The sequence below is a fragment of the Meles meles genome, chromosome 20, assembly GCF_922984935.1.
Source record: "Meles meles chromosome 20, mMelMel3.1 paternal haplotype, whole genome shotgun sequence".
Taxonomy (NCBI): domain Eukaryota; kingdom Metazoa; phylum Chordata; class Mammalia; order Carnivora; family Mustelidae; genus Meles; species Meles meles.
In genome coordinates, this window is record NC_060085.1 from 60,726,986 (window position 1) to 60,748,391 (window position 21,406).

The following is a 21,406-nucleotide window of genomic DNA, read 5'->3' on the forward strand; positions in this document are numbered from 1 at the left end:
GGGGTGGGGCCTGCTGCATTGTTTTTCAGGCAGTCTTGCTTGGGTTAAGTCCTCCTGCCCCCTATCAAGGGGCTGGGCTCTGAGGAAACAGGTTTTTTAGGCTTTTGTTCTCTGGAGTGTTCCCCCCCCAACCCCACCTTGTGGGCTTTTGGTGGTTCTTCAGAGGTTTAGAAGAAAGCAAACTGCACCCCGAATTCTGTCTCAGAGAGAAGCCTCAGTCTGTTCCCCTCTGGGTGTTCCAGAGCACATAGACTCCTTCTGTCACCTCCCTCCCACTGGCCGAGCAGAGCACGTCCCCAGTCACCATCTCAGGGGTCGCAGGAATTCCCTCTTGTCTCTGTACCACGATGCTATTAAAACTGTTAGCAATATTGGTTCAGAGAGCCCTCTTCCAGTGGCTGTCTTTGCCTGGCTGTTGTCTGGGAAGGTCCAGACTGCCCAAGAGACCCCAACCGGATAACCAGCGCTGAGATTTGTATGCTCGCCTGAACTGAGAGTGTTCAGACTCTTTCTAGTCCTAGAGAGCACTGGCTAGTGCCCGCAGGGACCTCTCTCAGGGAAGGGTATGGCGCGTTTGACTCAGACTCTGGTTGAGCAGCACAGGTACAGAGTGTAAAAGGCTGTGGTTCTAGAGAGCACCAGCTGGCGTGCACCCAGACTCTCTCATGTGTGGCGGCTCAGGGACCACGGCCTGGAGGCTTTGCTGTACTCTCTCTGGCATGGCGCCAGCAGCGGCGTCCTGGGTCCTTTGGCTTAAGCCCGTGCCTGTAACCACTCAATTCCACCAGTTTGCCCTTAAGATCTTTTGCTCTTTTTGAGTGCTTTTAACCAAACTCCAAGTTAATGCTGGTCCCCAACCACAGGGCACTCTCCCATTGGGGTATTACTTTCCAACAGATCACTTCTGGTGGCTCCCTCCCCCTTCTGTTTATCCTCAGATATCAGTCCAATCATTCAAACTCTACTGCTTTAGGGGACCTGCTGGAACAGTGTCTCCTAGATCTCCACCATCTTGCCACAATTCATCCATTTGTGACTTTTCCTCTTTCCACTCTTTCTCCCTCCATCTCTTTCTTTCTTTCTTTCTTTTCTTTCTTTCTTTCTTTCTTTCTTTCTTTCTTTCTTTCTTTCTTTCTTTTCTTCTTCCTTCCTTCCTTCCTCCCTCCCTCCCTCCTTCTTTCTTTCTTTCTTTCTATCTTTCTTTCTGTTTCACAAAGTGTGTATGTATTCTTTATTGTATTTAGAAATTAAAGTTTCTGTTCTGTTATCTCTGGTCAGCCAGTGGCCAAAGATTTTCTTAAATGTCTGAGTCCCCAAAGAGGGGAAAGAGTAATGCCTCAGTCAGTGGGGTTAAAAGCTGTGGCTGCTAGCATTTTTGCTGGCCCCTCAGTGATCAAAAGGAGCATCAACACTCAGACCACACAATACACATATACAGAAGACAAGGTCCTTATTGCCCACCCTGGCTCAGAGAGCTGCACCAGGAACAAGGCCAGCTTCTCCCACTGCCTCCTGCCACAAGCATGGGGACTAATACATCATGAAAGGTTGAAATTATTGATGTTTACAGCCTCTTCATTATGTTCTTTTCTGGATGTTGCAAGTGTTTGACTAGACTCCAGAGTTCCAGAACATTTGATTTGGGTGATTCTGTCAGTTCAGTAGTTGTTTAGGTGGAGGGATGGATCTTTGGAGCTTCAGCTGTACCATCTTCCATCTATATGTAGGTTTTTATTTATCCTGAGTAAATACCTAAAAGTCAAATGGGAAGTACATGTTTAATTTTTAAGAAACTGCCAACTGGGGACCCCTGGGTGGCTCAGTTGGTTAAGCCACTGCCTTTGGCTCAGGTCCTGATCCCAGGGATCTGGGATCCAGTCCTGCTTCAGACTCCTTGCTCAGACGGGAGCCTGCTTCTCTCTCTGGCTCTGCCTGACACTCTACCTGCTTGTGTTCGAGCGCGCTCTCGCTCTCTCTCTCTCTCTCTGACAAATAAATAAATAAATAAATAAAATCTTACAAAAAAAAAGGAACTGTCAACTGCTGTCCAAAGTAGTTTCCAGAGTACTATTTTAAACAACCCCACCAGCAGGATATGAGTTCCGTTGCTCTACATATTTACTAATAATTGGTATGATCAGAATTTGGTTTAATTCAATTTAATTTTTTTTCACATTTTGTATATAAATTCAGTTTAGTTAGCATATACTGACTGTATTACTAGTTTTAGGGGTAGAATTTAGTGATTCTTCAGTTGCATGTAACACCCAGTGATCAAGTGCCCTCCTTAATGTCCATCACCCGGTTACTTCATCCCCCCACCAACCTCCCCACCCAACAACTCTCAGTTTGTTTTCTAGAGTGAAGAGTTTCTATGGGTTCCCTACCACTTTGTTTTTATCTTATTTTTTCTGTCCTTCCCATATGTTCTTCCGTTTTGTTTCTTAAATTACACATATGACTTAAGAAACAAAGCAGAGGATTGTAAGGGAAGGAAGGGGAGCAGTGTTGGGGAATGGGGTATCTGGATGACAGACATTAAGGAGGACATGTGATGTAGTGAGCACTGGGTGTTATAAAAGATTGATGAATCACTAAACTCTACCGGTGAAACTAATACTACACTATATGTTAATTACTTGATTTTAAATTTAAAAATCCACATATGAGTGAATCATATGGTATTTGCCTTTCTCTGACTGACTCCTTACACTTAGCATAATACCCCCTAGTTCCATCCACATCATTGCAAATGGCAAGATTTCATCCTTTTTGATGGCTGAGTAATATTCCTGTGTGTGTGTGTGTATGTGTGTGTTTGTGTGTGTGTGTATACATGCACATATACTATATCTTCATTATCCATTCATCTATCAATGGACGTCCACACTCTTTCCATATTTTGGCAATTGTGGGCATTGCTGCTATAAACCTTGGGGTGCGTATGCTTCATATCACTGTGTTTGTGTCCTTTGGACAAATACCTTGTAATGCAATTGCTGGGTCACAGGGTAATTCTATTTTTAACTTTCTGAGGAACCTCCATACAGTTTTCCAGAGGGCTGCACAGTTTGCATTTCCACCAACAGTTTGCATTTTCCTTTCTCTGCATCTTCACCAACATCTGTTGTTTCCTGACTTTTAATTGTAGCCATTTTGACCTTTGTGAGGAGATATCTCATTGTGGTTTTGGATTATACTTCCTTGATGCTGAATTATGTTGCACATTTTTTCATGTGTCTGTTGGCCTTTTATATGTCTTCTTTGAAGAAATGTCTATTTGTGTCTTCTGCCCATTACTTTGGATTTTTGGGTTTTTGGGGGTGTTGAGTTTGAAAAGTTCTTTATAGATTTTGGGTATAGCCCCTTTTTTGAATAAAGATTTTTTTTAACTCATGAGAGAGTGAGCGAGCATGAGAGAGCACAAGCAGGGGGAGGGACAGAGAGAGAGGGAGAAGCAGACTCCTTGCTGAATAGGGAGCCTAACGTGGGGCTTGATCCCAGGACCCTGGGGTCATGACCTGAGCTGAAGGCAGATGATTATGCAACCAACTAAGTCACCCAGGTGCCCAGGATACTAGCCCCTCCTCATATTCTCCCATTCTGTAGGTTGCCATTTAGTTTTGTTAACTGCTTCCTTTGCTGTGCAAAAGGTTTTTATCCTGATGAAGTCCCAATAGTTCATTTTTGTTTTTGTTTCCCTCGTATTTGGAGACATGTCTAGTAAGAAGTTGCTGTGGCTGAGGTCAAAGAAGTTGCTGCCTATGCTCTTCTCTAGAATTTTTTATAAAAGATTTTATCTATCTATCTATGGGGGGGAGAGAGAGAGAGAGAGAGAGAGAGAGAGAGAAAGAGAGAGAGGCATCATAAGAGAAAGCATGAGTGGGGAGGAAAGGGAGAAGCAGGCTTCCTGTGAGCAGGGAGCCCAATGCAGGGTTCAATCCCAGGACCCTGGGATAATGACCTGAGCCAAAGGAAGACTCTCAACCACCTGAGCCACCCACTTGCCCTTACTGTAGTATTTTCATGGGTTCTTATCTCACCTTTAGATCTTTCACACATTTTGAGTTTATTTTTGTTGATGGTGTAAGAAAGTGCCCTGGTTTCATTCTTTTGTATGTGGCTGTCCAATTTTCCCAGCACCATTTGTTGAAGAGACTGTCTTTTTTCCATTGGATACTCTCTCCTGATTTGCCAAAGTTTAGTTGACCATCGAGTTGAGGGTTCATTTCTGAGTTCTCTATTCTGTTCCATTATCTGTGTGTCTTTTTGTGTCAATACCATACTGTCTTGATGATTACACCTTTGTAATATAGGCTAAAATCTGGCACTGTGATGCTACCACCTTTGGTTTTCTTTTTTAACATTCCTTTGACTATTTGGGGTTCCATACAAATTTTAGGATTATTTGGTCCAGGTCTGTGAAAAATGTTGATGGTATTTTGATAGGGATTGCATTGAATTGTTCTGGGTAGCATAGACATTTTAACAATATTTATCCTTCCAATCCATGAGCATGGAACATTTTTCCTTTTCTTTGTGTCTTCCTCAATTTCTTTTGTAAGTATTCTACAGTTTTCAGAGTAGAGATCCTTTACCTCTTTGGTTAGGTTTATTCCTAGGTATCTTGTAATTTTGGATGCTATTGTAAATGGGATAAATTCCTTATTTTCTCTTTCTTCTTAGTGTAAAGAAATAAAACTGATTTCTGTGCATTGATTTTGTATCTTGCCACACTGCTGAATTGCTGTATAAGTGCTAGCAATTTTGGGGTGGAATTTTTTGGGTTTTCCACAAAATGTATCATGCCATCTGCAAAGAGAAAGAGTTTGACTTCTTCTTTGCCAATTTGAGTGCCTTTATTTCTTTTTGTTGTCTAATTGCTGAGGCTAGGACTTCCAGTATACTATGTTGAACAAAAGTGGTGAAAGTGACATCCCTGTTGTGTTCCTGACCTTAAAGGAAAAGCTGTCAGGTTTTCCCTGTTGAAGATGATATTGGCTGTGGGCTTTTCCTAGGTGGCTTTTATGATATTGAGGTATGTTCCTTCTATCCCTACACTGTGGAGAGTTTTAATCAAGAAAAGATGTTGCATTATATGTCAAATGCTTCTTCTGCATCAATGGAGAGGATTGTATGGTTCTTGTCCCTTTTATTAAAGTGATGTATCACATTGATTATTTTGTGAATGTTGAACCACCCTTGGAGTCCAGGAATAAATCCCACTTTGTCATGGTGAATAATCCTTTTAATGCACTGTTAAATCCTATTAACTAGTTTGTTGGTGAGAATGCTGACAACCATGTGCATTAGGGATATTAGTCTGTAATTCTTCTTTTTGATGGGGTCTTTGTCTGGTTTGGGGATCAATGTAGTGTTGGCCTCATAGAATGAGTTTGGAAGTTTTCTTTCAATTTCTATCTTTTGAAACAGTTTCTGAGGAGTAGGTAATAACTCTTCTTTAAATGTTTGGTGGAATTCCCCTGGAAGGGGCACCTGGGTGGCTCAGTGGGCTAAGCTTCTGCCTTCTCTGCTCAGCAGGGATCCTGCTTCCTGCTCTCTCTCTGCCTGCCTCTCTGCCTACTTGTGATATCTCTCTATGTCAAATAAATAAATAAAATCTTAAAAAAAAAAAAAGAATTCCCCTGGGTGGGAAACCATCTGGCCCTGGACTCTTGTTTGTTGGGAGATTTTTGATTACTGATTCAATTTCTATGCCAGTTATGGGTCTGTTCAGGTTTTCTATTTCTTCCTGTTTTAGTTTTGATAGTTTATGTGTTTCATGGAACTTATCTGTTTCTCCCAGATTCCCTGATTTGTTGGCATATAATTGCTCATAGTATTTTCTTGTTATTGTATTTCTTTGCTGTTGGTTGCGATTTCTCCTCTTTCATTCATCATTTTATTTATTTGGATCCTTCCTCTTTTCTTTTTGATAAGCCTGACTACAGGTTTATCAATCTTCTTAATCTTTCAAAGAACCAGCTCTTAGTTTCATTGATCTGTTCTACTGTTCTTTTGATTTCTGTGTCTTTTGTCTTTGATATTTGCTCTAATCTTTATTATATCTTTTCTACTGGTGGATTTAGGCTTTATCTGTTCTTCTTTCTCCAACTCCTTTAGGTTTAAGTTTAGGTTATGTATTTGAGACTTTTCTTGCTTCCTGAGGAATGATTGTATTGGTATTTATTTCCCTTTTAGGACCACCTTTGCTGCAGCTCAAGTGTTCCTTGTTTTCATTTTCATTTGTTTCCATGAATTTTAAAAGAAATTCTTTAATTTCCTGGTTGGCCCATTCATTCTTCAGTAGGATCTTCTTTAACTTCCATATATTTGTGGTTTCCTTCCAAATTTTTTCTTGTGGTTGACTTCACATGATAGCATTGTGGTTTGAAAATATGCATGGTATGCTTTTATTTATTTATTTATTTGCTGCTGCTGTTGTTGTTATTATTATTATTGTTATTTTTACCAGTTGAGGCCTGATTTGTGACCTTGTATGTGATCTCTTCTGGAGAACATTCAATGTGCATTCGAGAAGAGTGCATATTCCACTGCTTTAGAATGAAATGCTCTGAATACAGCTGTTAAGTCCATCTGATACATTATGTCAAAGTCCTTGTTTCCTTGTAATTTTGCTTAGATAACCTGTCCATTGCTGTGAGTGTGGTGTTAAAATCCCCTACTATTCGTGTATCATTATCATCACTGAGTTTCTTTAATTTTGTTATTAATTGGATTTATATATTTTGCTCTTCCCACATTAGGGGCATAAATAGTTACAATTGTTAGCTTTTCTTGTTGGATAGACCCTTAAATTATGATACAGTGTTCTTCTTCATCTCTTATTATAGTCTTTGATTTAAAATCGACCAAATTGTTTGTTTGATATAACAAACAGTTATAGTTTGTCTGATGTAAGGATTGGTACTCCAGCTTTCTTTTCATTTCCATTAGCATGTTCAATGGTTCTCTGCCTCCTCACTTTCAATCTGGTGGTTTCTTGAGTCCAAAAAAGAGTTTCTTGGAAGCAGTGTATTAGTGAGTTTTGTTTTTTTGTCCATTCTGATACTCTACACCTTTTCATTGGAGTATTGGGTCCATTTACATTCAGAGTAATTGTTGAAAGATATGAATTTAGTGCCATTGTATTACCTGTAAAACTGATGTTCCATAGATTGTCTGTTTCTTTCTGATCTTTGTTACTTTTGGTCTCTGTCTTCATTCAAAGGATCCCCTTTAATACTTCTTGCAGAGCTGGTTTTGTATTCACAGATTCCTTTAGGTTTGTTTGTCTTGGAAACTAGTTATCTCTCTATTCTGAATGACAGCTGTGTTGGATAAAGTATTCTTGGCTGCATATTTTTCCCATTTAGCACATTGAATACATCATGCCAGTCCTTTCTAGCCTGCCAGGTCTCTGTAGACAGGTCTCCTACCAGCCTTTGTGTCTACCCTTGTAGGTTAAGGACCTCTTTTCCCCTGAGCTGCTTTCAGGATTTTCTCTTTATCTCTGAAATTTGCAAGCTTCAATATTATATGTTGGTGTGTTGACCCATTTTTACTCATTTTGAGGAGTTCTCTGTGCCTCCTGGACTTGAATGGCTGTTTCCTTCCCCAGGTTAAAGACGTTCTCAGGTACAATTTGCTCAAATAAACCTTCTGCTCCTTTCTCCCACTCCTCCTCTTCTGGGACCCCTATTATTTGGATATTATTTTGCTTTATGGAGATACTGTGTTCTCTAAGTCTCCCTTCATGATCTAAGAGTTTTCGTTCTCTCTTTTTTTAAGCTTCCTTATTTTTCATCATTTTATCTTCTAAATCACTGATTCTCTCTTTTGTTTCATTCATCCTCGTTTTTGTAGACTCCATTTGGGATGCATCTCAGTAATAGCATTTTTAATTTTGGCCTGACTAGATTTTAATTCTTTTATCTCTACAGTAAAATGATTCTCAAGTTTTTTCAAGCTTAGCTAGTATCTTTATAATTGGTGTTTTAAATTGTTATTCAGACATCTTCCTTATAGTCATATTGATTAAATCTGTGGCAATAAGTATTACCTCCTTAGGGGTGAGATAGCAACTAGAGGTACAGTAGAACACATCAATGAAACTAGAAGCTGGTTTTTGGACAGAATCAGTAAGATCGAAAAACCATTGGCCAAACTAATCCAAAAGAAAAGAAAGAAAGCCCAAATTAATAAAATTATGAATGAAAACAGAGAGATCACAACACCAAGGAAATAGAAACAATCATTAGAAATTATTAACAACAGTTATATGCCAATAAGTTAAGCAACCTATATGAAATGGATGCATTTCTGGAAAACTATAAACTTCAAAAATTGAATCAGGAAGAAATTGACAACCTGAACAGACTGATACCTAGTAATGAGATTGAAGCAGTGATCAAAAACCTCCCAAAAAACAAGAGCCCAGGACCTGACGGATTCCCTGGGGAATTCTACCAAACTTTCAAAGAAGAAATAACACCAATTCTCCTGAAGCTGTTTCAAAAAATTGAAGCAGAAGGAAGACTTCCAGACTCTTTTTATGAAGCCAGAATTACCCTGATCCCCAAACGAGGCAAAGACTCCACCAAAAAGGAGAATTTCAGACCAATATCCCTCGTGAATATGGATGCTATGATTCTCAACAAGATCCTAGCAAATAGGATCCAGCAGCACATTAAAAAGATTATCCACCATGACCAGGTGGGATTCATCCCTGGGTTACAAGGATGGTTCAACATTTGCAAATCAATGTGACAAAACAAATCAATAAGAGAAGAGAGAGGAACCACATGGTCCTCTCAGTTGATGCAGAAAAAGCATTTGACAAAATCCAGCGTCTGTTCCTGATTAAAATGCTTCAAAGTATAGGTATAGAGGGAACATTCCTCAACTTCATCAAAGCTATCTATGAAATACCCATAGCAAATATCATCCTCAATGGGAAAAAGCTTGCAGCCTTCCCGTTGAGATGAGGAACACGACAAGGATGTCCACTCTCACCACTCTTGTTCAACATAGTATTAGAAGTCCTAGCAACAGCAATCAGACATCAAAGAGAAATAAAAGGTATCCAAATTGGCAAGGAAGAAGTCAAACTCTCTCTCTTCACAGATGACATGATTCTTTATATGGAAAACCCAAAAGACTCCACCCCCAAACTACTAGAACTCATATAACAATTCAGTAATGTGGCAGGATACAAAGTCAATGTACAGAATCAGTGGCTTTCTTATACACTAACAATGAAAATACAGAAAGGGAAATTAGAGAATTGATTCCATTATAGCACCAAGAACCATAAGATACCTGGGAATAAACCTAACCAAAGAGGTAAAGGATCTGTATTCGAGGAACTACAGAGCGCTCATGAAAGAAATTGAAGAAGACACAAAAAGATGGAAGACCATTCCATACTTTTGGATCGGAAGAATAAACATTGTTAAAATGTCTATACTGCCTAGAGCACTCTATACTTTCAGTGCCATTCCGATCAAAATTCCACCGGCATTTTTCAAAGAGCTGGAGCAAATAATCCTAAAATTTGTATGGAATCAGAAGAGACCCCGAATTGCTAAGGAAATGTTGAAAAACAAAAACAAAACTGGCGGCATCACGTTACCCGATTTCAAGCTTTACTACAAAGCTGTGATCACCAAGACAGCGTGGTACTGGCATAAAAACAGACACGTAGACCAGTGGAACAGACTAGAGAGCCCAGCTATGGACCCTCAACTCTATGGTCAAATAATCTTTGACAAAGCAGGACAAAATATATAGTGGAAATATGACAGTCTCTTCAATAAATGGTGCTGGGAAAATTGGACAGATATATGTAGAAAAATGAAACTCAAGCATTCTCTTACACCGTACACAAAGATAAACATGAAATGGATGTCAGACCTCAACGTGAGACGGAAATCCATCAGAATCCTGGAGGAGAACATAGGCAGTAATCTCTTTGATATCAGCCACAGCAACTTCTTTCAAGATATGTCTCCAAAGGCAAAGGAAACAAAAGCGAAAATGAACTTTTGGGACTTCATCAAGATCAAAGCTTCTGCACAGCAAAGGAAACAGTCAACAAAACAAAGAGGCAACCTGTGGAATGGGAGAAGATATTTGCAAATGACAGTACAGACAAAAGGCTGAAATCCAGGATGTATAAAGAATTCCTCAAACTCAACACACAAAAAACAGATAATCATATCAAAAAATGGGCGGAAGACATGAACAGACACTTCTCCAATGAAGACGTTCAAATGGCTATCAGACACATGAAAAAATGTTCATCATCACTAGTCATCAGGGAGATTCAAATTAAAACCACATTGAGATACCACCTTACACCAGTTAGAATGGCCAAAATTAGCAAAACAGGAAACAACATGTGTTGGAGAGGTTGTGGAGAAAGGGGAACCCTCTTACACTGTTGGTGGGAATGCAAGTTGGTGCAGCCACTTTGGAGAACAGTGTGGAGATTCCTCAAGAAATTAAAAATAGAGCTTCCCTATGACCCTGCAATTGCACTACTGGGTATTTACTCCAAAGATACAGATGTAGTGAAAAGAAGGGCCATCTGTACCCCAATGTTCATAGCAGCAATGGCCACGGTCACCATACTGTGGAGAGAACCAAGATGCCCTTCGACGGATGAATGGATAAGGAAGATGTGGTCCATAAACACGATGGAGTATTATGCCTCCATCAGAAAGGATGAATACCCAACTTTTGTAGCAACATGGAGGGGACTGGAAGAGATTATGCTGAGTGAAATAAGTCAAGCAGAGAGAGTCAAGTATCATATGGTTTCACTTATTTGTGGAGCATAACAAATAACATGGAGGACATAGGGAGATGGAGAGAAGGGAGTTGAGGGAAATTAGAAATGGAGATGTACCATGAGAGACTATGGACTCTGAAAAACAATCTGAGGGTTTTGAAGGGGTGGGGAGTGGGAGGTTGGGGGAGCCAGGTGGTGGGTATTATGGAGGGCAGGTATTGCATGGAGCACTGGGTGTGGTGCATAAACAATGAATTCTGTTACACTGAAAAGAAATTTAAAAAAAAAAAAGGAAGGAAAGAAACTGGTGGAAGAGCTATTACTGTTCCGGTATTGCAGCAAAGAAACTAAGGTGCAAAGGAGTTTTTCACTTGTCCAGGGTCACTAATTAGTAAGTAATGGAACCCGAACCTGAAATCAGGGCCTCCTGAATACATGGACTAGACTCTGAACCCCAGTTCTAAACTAACACTCACACTTTGGTGTTGAGATGAAGGTCCGTTCCGGGAAGCTGTGTTTGGCATCATGACCTCTGTCACTACTGTGACGCAATTCTGCCAAGCTTCTTCCCATTCTTTCACTTTTGCATCTTCTTTTTTTCCAGACTAGTTGAGGAGGTGAAGGAGCTTTGTGATGGACTGGAATTAGAAAATGAAGATATTTACATGGCAACCACCTTTGGAGACTTTATCCAGCTCTTAGTGAGAAAGCTGCGAGGGGACGACAAAGACAACAAGTGCATCATTGACTATGTGAGTCTTCCTCCACATGGGCTTGGCCTTACAGGCCCCTCAGACACCCACATATGTTGATCCACAATGGCACATGGGGGAGACTGGACATCAGGAAGCCAGGGCACCTAAGAGCCCACCTTCAGTGTCCCAGGCTGTCCCTGGTAACCCTGGATACCCTGAGGATGCCAGTATGGTTTGGAAAATACAACAGAGCAGATTGTTATCTACAGAACAAATTCTGACCCTCAAGACATGAAACACAGGATTGATTGATTGATTTTACGAGCAATTGAGCATGAGCAGGGTGGGGAGAGGAAGAAGGAGTGGGAGAGAAATAATCTTAAGCAGGCTCTGCACCCAGCATGGGGTCAGTCTCATGACCCTGAGTTCGTGACCTGAGCTGAAATTAAGAGTTCGATGCTTAACTGACTAAGCCACCCAGAAGCCCTGAGACTAGGTAGGGTATTAGGAAGAGAATTCTACAGTGTTCTTCTCACCCTCCTTCTCCTTTGGTGGTTTTTCCCCATAGTGGCCTCATCTCTGCTGTGACTCCAGCCCCTGCCAGATCACCCTGTCAGGACTCTAATTCCTCTGGGGATCTCTAGACCCTAGTTCTGGTACCACCACTTCCTTGTCCTTCTCGTCTAGTAATGGCTGGGACTTCAAGCTGTTATCAGTCTCTGGGTCAATCTCTGGATTGACTCCTGGCCTCAGCTCTTTCATCACCGGTGCAACCAGTTGCCTGTATTAAATTCCTTTTGTTGCAATGCCAAAAGAGGGAGAGGAGGAGAGGTAGAGAGAGAGGTAGAGGGGAGAAAGAGTGGGGGGGAGGAATTGGGAATATTTTTCTAATAAGCAAAACAAGTGATCCTATACATTCAACTTGTATATATATGGAAGTGTAATAACATAACTGCAAATTTATATACATATATATTTAAGATTTTGTTTATTTGAGAGAGAGAAAGTGAGAGAGAATGAGCTGGGAGAACAGCAGAGGGAGAGGGAGAAGCAGACTCTCCCCTGAGCAAGGAGCCTGATGAGGGGCTCAGTCCCAGGATGCTGGGATCATCACCTGAGCTGAAGGCAGATGTTTAACCGACTGAACCACCCAGGTCCCCCACAAACTTATTTTTAAAACAAATTCTTGAAAAATCATCCTGAGGTGTCTTGGTAGGGCACCAGCCCCCATAGGACTTAGCATTGGGGTAGTTTGTTTGGAACAAAAGATGAAGTGGCCAGGTGGCCAGGATGGACAACAAGGTTCACATCGGGCTTGTGGACAGATGAACAGTGAACACATTTCGGGAGAGGAATGACATCCAGAGAATGCATTCAGTGTGAAATTGCAGGTCTGTAGGGAAATGAGCAGTGGAGTTGGCATCATGTCTGGTGAGTCACAGGTGTTTGTCTACCAGCTGGCACTTCCTACGTGTGGAGGCCAGGCAACCAGCCTGAGGTCACACAACAGGTAAATGGCAGGACTGGGATCCTGGCCCAAGCAGTCCTCAGATTCTGTGCCATCGCTTATCACTCAGCTGCCACCACTGTGCACAAAATAGCTCACTGGACCAAGGAAGGCGGCAGGACCAAGTTCAGCAAAAGGGACCTGAAAAGGCTGAGGAGCCTTGAGCCCTGGCCCCCTTGGCACTGTGTGTGTGTGTGTGTGTGGTATGTGCACAAGTGGTTATTCTTTGACTGTGAGAGTTTCCTGTGTCTCTGTGGGTTTGTATCCATCACTGATACACCTTGTGAAGAGTCCACACTGCAGCTAACACCTGCAAAAACCCCCTTCCCAGGTGGAAAAGGCAGTGAACAAGCTGACCCTCCGAATGCCCCACCAGCTCTTCATTGGGGGCATGTTTGTGGATGCCGAAGGTGCCAAGACCTATGAGACCATCAACCCGACGGATGGAAGTGTGAGCACAGACCTAGCGTGCCCTCCTACCTTTTCTCCTCCCTACTCACCCCATGGCCTCTTCTCCCATCTACTCCCCCACATGGCATCTGGGGATTCTGGCCTGGGGGTGGGCTTCTGCTTGGATGCAAAAGGGTTGCAGTCACTTTCCAGTCTCCCTACAGGAATGGCCCAGAGGGGAGAACTGGCAAGGGTCAGGAGGACTCTAAAAATCTGGAGCCTGCTTCAGAGAATGGAACAGAGTTAAACTCTGCCCCTGCCCCAAAGAAGAGATAAAGCCATTCACTCCTCCTCCTACACACTTCAAGAATAGCCATAGCATGGCCCCGACCTTCTTAAATATGTGTACACCTCACTGATGGGAAATTCTTCCTTTAATATCCTGTGTTTGTCAGACTGTCTTGACCGTGACCTCTTATGTCACGAGCCAGTACACACATATTGTATTCTCTTACACATGCACCCACCTGAAACAACACTTACTCTGACATGTGCATACTGATAGTGTTCCATTCTGCCCCACCCTATAGCATCTCTCAGGGCGTGCAGAAAACAGCACACTCAAAGTGGGTCATTTGAGGGGAGTTTAAAGAAAGTGGGGGACAAAGGGGTGGAGAGGGTATGGGGACACACAAAAGGGGATGCAGTGCTCTCAGGCAGAAATTGGGAGCTGTTGCCACATTGAGGCCTGTTTTGAGAATCCCAGAAGGGAGGTTGGTGGGCAGGACTGCCTGGGTGCTAGGGCTTTGGGCAGGGAGGGTGCAGCCTACCTGTGGTGACCAGGAAGGTGCTAGCCTCGCTCCTCTCACTTCTATCTCTTCCTGGGTTTCCCTTCGGCCAAGCCCAGGTGGAAGGAGGTGTGAGAGCCTGCCCTGTAGTGCATGTGGGCACTGTCGGGACACAGCAAGGATGGGGACAGGAATGGTTCAGCCACAGTCAGTGTCTAGACTAAAGAAATAAACCTTCTATGGGCACCTGGGTGGCTCAGTGGGTTAAGCCGCTGCCTTTGGCTCAGGTCATGATCTCAGGGTCCTGGGATCGAGTCCCGCATCGGGCTCTCTGCTCAGCAGCGAGCCTGCTTCCCTCTCTCTCTCTCTCTGCCTGCCTCTCTGCCTACTTGTGATCTCTCTCTGTCCAATAAATAAATAAAATCTTTAAAAAAAAAAAAGAAAGAAACCTTCTACCTCAGACTCACTAAATTAATGTGTTCTATTCTTGGCTTGAAAACACTAAGCTGATCCTCAGCCTTGTAGCTGGAGCCTGAGTCTGTTAACCTGAGTCTGTTGCCCTGTTTGGGCTCAGTGGCAAGTGCAAAGAAGGATCCTGGTGTGTGGAAACACAGTAGGCTCTCTGAAGGCCCTTGCCTTTCCTCCTGTTGGCCGACCATGCCCTCTGAGCCCTCCCAGGTGGCCAGGGGAGTGGGTGGTGTGGGACTTCTTTGTACATGGAGTCCAGGGAAGACCTCACAACTCTGCTCCACCACAGGTCATCTGCCAGGTGTCCCTGGCTCAGGTCAGTGATGTTGATAAGGCAGTGGCTGCTGCTAAGGATGCCTTTGAGAACGGATTGTGGGGGAAGATCAATGCACGGGACCGGGGCCAGCTCCTATACAGGTGAGAGCCCCACAACCACCTGTCAATCCCTGACCTTCAGCTTGGGTTGGGGCTGCAAGCTTGGGTCCTGCCAGGAGGAGGTGGGGACCCACTTGTGCAACCAAGGCCTGAGGCTGAGGAAAGACTCCAGAGGAAGTGGTTTGAGGGTCAGGAGGGATTTTGCCAGACACAAGTAGCCCTGAGGGAGAAGGTGTCCTTGGTGGAGGGGACAGCGTGATAGATGAGAGGGTGCAAAAGTGAAGCCGCTGATCGGATCGGAGCAGCAGACTGGCAAAGCTAACAGATGGTACTGGGCAGACTCAGAATGGCATTTACCTGGGGTGGCCTGGACCAGAGGCAGGATCAGGCCACTTCATGCAGAAGCCAGCAAAGGAAGGATGGGGCCTGTTCTGTCTGCAGTCACCTGCCCAGCTTCACACTAACTGCCGGAATCTCACACTTCTCTGTCTTGTTTTTTTTTTTTTTTTTTTTTTTTCTTTCTTAAACCAGGGCAGAAGGGATTCTTTCCCCTTAGTTCCATCAGAGATCTTGTGGAAGGACTTCAGGTTGCTCCAGCTTGTGAGAATGGGGTGGGAATAAGGCCTGGAGAAGAGATACTGCTCCCCTACAACCAAGTGGCCCCAATGGGGCAAGAGCAGCCACCCCCAAGGAAGTGGGGTAATGTTTCCAGAAGGGGTCTGCTGGGCAGATGAGCTAAGCAATGTTGAAAAGACTGGTGAACAAGCTGGTTTCAGGAACCTGGCTTTTGTGCTCCAGTCCTGGGGAAGTTGTCAGGCATACAGCCTGGTCATGATGTGGTCCAAATGTGCTTGTCATCTGGTGGGAGAGAGACCCTGTCTTGGCCCTGCAGTCAGAATGCCATTTTTTTTTTCTATTCTAGAGGCCAGACCCACCAGGACAGTCCCCAGCACAGGGGACCAGAGAGGGGGCCTATATGGTTTTGAAATGGAACAGAGATGGCGGGGTTTAGGGCAGGCCAGGGTGCACCCAGCCTGCTGTAACTCAAGTTAGTTTCAAGACCCTTGAAGAGGCCATCAGTTTTAGGAAGCCACTGGCTTCCTAGAGCCCCCAGGTTAGGCAGAACCAAAATGTGCAAGCCGGGGCTTATGGTGCTGAGCCTTCTGGCCCTAAAGCAGAGACTCCCATGGCAGAATGTGCTGGCCCAGTTTTTTCCTTGAGGTTGTCTGCTGCCGTCTAGTGGCATATGCCATAATAGCACCACTGGCCACACCACAGTGAGGGATTGTTGGTTCCTGCGCAACTGTTTTAAGTAGAGTCCTGGACTGCTTGGACACACGTCTTGAGGCCAGGCCTGAAAGCTCCTAATAACCCGGTCCCCATGATGGAGGTGTGCACATTGCTGGCCCAGGAGGGGGCAGCCCCTCGTTCAATGAGGAAAATAGGACCATGGGTAGATACTATGGAATACAGAATGCGTTGTAGGGGTTAGTTGGGAAGAAAGAACCAGAAAGAAGTGTTACAGAAAGTCACCAGGCAGCCCCCAAGAACCATTGAGGGACAAGATCGAGCTTCTCAGAAACCTGGAGAGCCAGTATCCCAGCTACCAGAGCGGGACCACCAAGAACTGGTGGGAGAGTCTGTAGGAAGCTGTCACCTTCTATTCAGACACCCTTAAGTCAACAGCCGGGACAGTGGTGGTGGCCCATGCTGCTGTTAGGAAGCCAGCCTGGCACCCCACCCTTGCCCTTCCTTACGTCCATCCTGCAGACCTATGGGTTGATGGAAATTGCTTCCCCTGCTTTCCCCACTGGCACTTTCTGGAGACAGGACTCTAGGAGGTAGAGCAGCAGCTTAACAAAGTGGACAGTAGAACAGTCCCACTCAGCTGTCCTTGAAGAGCCTCCCAAATGGTATGCTAGGGTGATTGTCATGTTAGGGACTTATGACATGGCCACATCACATGCGTGTGACATTGTCTGGCAGAGTTGGAGGGATTTGGGACTGATCAAGGGGAAAAGTATGGCCATGAGAAGTAATATGCAACAAGCTTCATGAGTTGGTGCTCCCATAGTGGGAGGCCCTCCAGAGATTGTAGTGGGGGGTCCTGACTCAGAATGGGAGGGGTGCAAGGGAACTCTTGGGGTTCAGGAGATCCGAGAAGGGCTCCCATGTTCTGGCACTGTTGCTCTGTAGCAGAACAGGAGCGTCTGGGTCAGAGGGCTGGGAAGGGCAGCAGTTAGAACTGTGTGGTCCATCTCACCAATGATAACAGCTGTCAAGTGAGGTTCCTGGAGGATACAAAGTAACAAGGCTCTAAATGGCTAAAAGTCTGCTTGTTCGGACTCTTTTTAAAATAACTGGATACATAAATATACATCTAGCAAGCGTCTGAGCTGACTGGTCTCACCCTGGGATGAAGAGGTGAATAGTACACAGTGGTGGCCAATACACTGAGGCCGTCTTGGGCCTACTTGTAATACAGATTTATTCCTTAGGCACATCTGTTTTTCTAGTTGATGAAACCCTAGTCCTTGCAATGCCACAACATGGTGTTTTCCTTATCTGTTCTAGAATAGTTCTCAAAGACTGATCGACACCTTTGTTATTCTCAACTAGAGAATTACCTGGGTGTAGACTGTCTCGGAGGTAACAGTGCGGCTCTGCCACTAGATTGCTCGCGTCTGGTTGGTCCAGTTTCACTCACCAGCCTTGTGCCGCATGCTGACTGTATGCCTGGTGGGTGTAGGAGGCCCAGGAGGGAGCAGGAGACCAAATACTGTCCCAGCCCTCAGGGGAAGACAAATAGTACCAGAATACTTGTCGAAGTGGGTATCTATAATAGGTGAGGTTTGAAGAAAGATGGAGGGTGCTAGGAGGACCCTGCAGGGAGGTGTGATTGATGTGGGGTGAAGGTTGGCTTCCCAGAGAGTGCGAGTGTGTACTTGGGGGTTTAAGACATGCCACAGCTATGTGCGGAGAGGAGCAGCTCAGCAGGCTTTGGTCCCAGACTCGTCTGTGGGCCAGAGCGCGCCCATGTATAAGATTGAGAGCTGCTCTAGATCTGTGGTCTCCACCTTCCCCTGTCCACCCTGCCCCCTGGGCAAACTGTTCCCTGAGCTCCCTTACCGTCAGGGAAGGGGGCAGAGTCCTAATTCCCAGGATGCCCATAGCAGCATACCCACCAGAAGCATGGGAGGGCAGCTGGCTGGCAGAGTGCTTCCACTTAAGCAGGCTGTGTAGATGCACCTTCCCTTGCATCTCTCCCATCATAGCCCCCACCCCGTCCTCCCCACAGATGCCATCCCTGGGGGCATGGTCCACCAGATTGGCTGGTGCTTGAAGTCAGACATGCTTTCCCCTGGTCAAGGCTGTCCGGAGACAGAGAGGATGGCCTTTGGAATGGTGACCTCCTTATTAGAGAGGCAGAGGGACTGTTTTGTAGGATCATTTGTAAGCACCATTATGACGTAGTTAATCCATCAGTATTTTAGGAAGGAAGAAAGGAAAAGAGAGGAGAGAGGGCCAGAAGGGCACCATTCTCACACTCATCCTGCAAAGGAGACCTTAATGTCCCATCTCACGGATGGGGAAACTGAGGTCAGCACTCCCAGCACTGTGGCAGAGCTGGGAGTGCAGGGCAGAGCCCCTGACTCACTGAAGGAGGACCTTCAAAGAACAGGCCAGGCTGCTCCAGGCCTGAGCCCATCTCCCTCCTCTCTGCACACCACCCCTTGGCCAGGTTGGCGGACCTCATGGAACAGCATCAGGAGGAGCTGGCCACCATTGAGGCTCTGGATGCAGGTGCTGTCTACACATTGGCCCTGAAGACCCATGTGGGCATGTCCATCCAGACCTTCCGCTACTTTGCTGGCTGGTGTGACAAGATTCAGGTGAGGCTGAGGCTCCTGCCCACCAGATGCGTTCACACAGGCAGGCTGGGCCCAGCAGGAAACTGAGGGCAGTGCATTAGCCTGCCTGTGGCATAAGAAATGACCACAGCTTATTGGCTTAAAACAACCCCATTGATCATCTCCCATTTCCTCCGATGGACAGTCCAGGCAGGCTGGGCTGGGTTCCATGCCCGGGGTTTCCCAAGGACAGTGTCAAGGTGTGGCCAGGCTGAGCTTTGGCTGGAGGCTCTGGGGAGACCCTGCCTGCAGGCCCATTCAGATGTTGGCAGAGTTCAGCTCCTGTTGATGGAGCACTGAGGCCCAGGTCCTTGCTGCCTGTCAGGAGGGGCTGCTGTCAGCCACTGCAGGACTTGCTCTGGCCCTTGTCCCAGCCCTCTATCATCCCCTTGCTGTTTTCAGGCTTGGCATCCACCTGCAATGAACTGGAGAAAACTGCCTTTGTGGGGGCTCCTGAGGTGGTGCTGGGGACACCTGCATCATCTCTTCCTAATGTCAATGTGCCATTCCGCATCTTTGCAGAAGGAGTAGCTCGCCGTCTCCCAGATCCCAGCAATCAGAGTGGGATAGTGGGACTCGTTTTCAGAGATTTGCCCACTATAGGCAGTGATAGGTCACTCACCACTGAGGGGTTCGTGGGTCTGTGCCAGATTCGGGGTTCATGCCTTGTGTCCTCTCCATGGGGTGGAGAGTGCAGGTGTGATGGAAGGCCCACTGCTCCTCCTGCTGCTGCGTCACTGCTGGCAGGAGCTGGCCCCCACCTGGGCCCTCCTGGGCTAGCACACCCTCCAGAGGCAACTTGGCCTCTCACTCCCCTTTTCTCTGCCCCAGTGTCAAAGCCAGAGATCTTACCTGTACCAGGACCAGCTTCCCATCTGAGGACTCTGCCAGGCTCTGTGCAGTAGGCACTTTGCACCTGTTGGCTGCCCACTCCATCTGTGTCTGGAGTCCTCAGGTGCCCTGTCATACACAATCTGGAAGGTTTGGGTCTCTACCTGTCTGGTTCATGGGAGCTGCAGGACACAGACAAGACTCTTGAATTCTGAGCTCCAGGCACAGTCTGGCTGCCCAGGGGGAATGGGTGAGGAAACCATGGATTCCCCTCTCAGTGACCCCCCACCCACTCGGTGCTTCTTCCAGGGCTCCACCATCCCTATCAACCATGCCAGACCAAACCGTAACCTGACCTTGACCAGGAAGGAGCCTATTGGGTGAGTCACAGCACAGGGCGAAGATCAGCCACACACTGGGTGCTTTTCATACGGTATGTTGTGTGGGCACTCATCCCCTTTCTGCATATCTCTCCCATGTCTGTTTACTTGACAGTCACTGTATGCCGGGCAGTTCAGGTGGTGGAGATACAGTGATGATCAGAGCTGATGAGAATGCCTATCCTCAGGGGACTTACATTCTATCAAATGAAAGAGCTTTCATTCCCAAAGTACCTGCTCTGTATCAGACACTGTTGTAATGACTTTATAAGCATAATTTTACTTAATCTCCTCAATAACCTTCTAGCAGTCAGGCTCGTAGAGGGTGCACCTGAAAAATTTTATCTGGAAGATCTTAATGATGAATGTGTATAAAAACAAAGAATACACAGAACCAAGGAGCAGGAGCAAAATAATGGAGAAATAGGCAAAGGATAGGAACTGGCACTCCAAGGGGGAAAGACAAGTGTCTACTGCACACAGAACAGACTAGGGATGGGGGAAATGATTTACACCCAGCAGTGAGGCCCAGTAGCCTAGGGAGAGAGAAGCCCCCTCACACTGCCTGGGGGTGGTGGAGGGGCTCCACCCTTGTGAAAGGCAGCTTGGTATTGACTGTTCAGTCCCCAGATGCACCGCCGCCAGAAGGCATGGCTGTGGTGGCTCACTGACAGAGGCCACTGGGAGACCAGCCCAAGAGCTCTCCCAGCAGCTCTGCTGGGGCGATGAGAGCAGAACCCAGCACAGCCCCTGCGGAGCTCTGGGCATCCTTACCAGGCATGGTGTGCAGCTCTGTGAAGGCGTGGGGCAGAGCTAGGGGGACCCCAAGGAGCAGGCCTGAGAGAAACTTATGTGAGGAAAGCACACAGAGGAATGTCCTCTAAAATCATATAAAATGGGTCAGAGCCCCAGTGTGATCAGCACCCAGCAGGCCTTCCCACCTGCTCTGTGCCCCCAAAGGGTGGGGACACCATGACCCCATGCGAGCAGGGACCTCACATCCCCACGGATGGTGGTCAGAGCCACTCAGCTTCCTGGAGAACGTGGGAGTGTTTCAGGAGAAAGGGTTCAAATGTCATTTGGATCAACAGAAATGAGCACAGATGAACACACCAGGTCCTGAAGGACAGGCCTGCTGGTGAGGGAGACTCCTGTCGCGAGAGTGGGCTGTGGACACAGTGAACCCTCTCCTGTAGCCCACAGAGAGGGACAAGGCTGGGGGAGATGGCACGGACTCCAGGGCAGGGGTGCCCACCCAGCCTTTCC

The 21,406-nt window shown here is 45.8% G+C and overlaps 1 protein-coding gene across 2 annotated transcripts in view; it reads left to right on the forward strand.

The window, feature by feature from the left end:
* Positions 1–21,406, forward strand: part of ALDH1L1 (aldehyde dehydrogenase 1 family member L1) — a 138,145-nt gene that overhangs the window by 65,385 nt on the left and 51,354 nt on the right. For both annotated transcript variants that reach the window (XM_045990660.1, XM_045990661.1), the window contains exons 10-14: positions 11,400–11,547; positions 13,329–13,448; positions 14,933–15,060; positions 18,761–18,911; positions 20,070–20,140. In XM_045990660.1, coding sequence (XP_045846616.1) covers positions 11,400–11,547; positions 13,329–13,448; positions 14,933–15,060; positions 18,761–18,911; positions 20,070–20,140 — 618 coding nt within the window. The remainder of the gene's footprint in view (positions 1–11,399; positions 11,548–13,328; positions 13,449–14,932; positions 15,061–18,760; positions 18,912–20,069; positions 20,141–21,406) is intronic.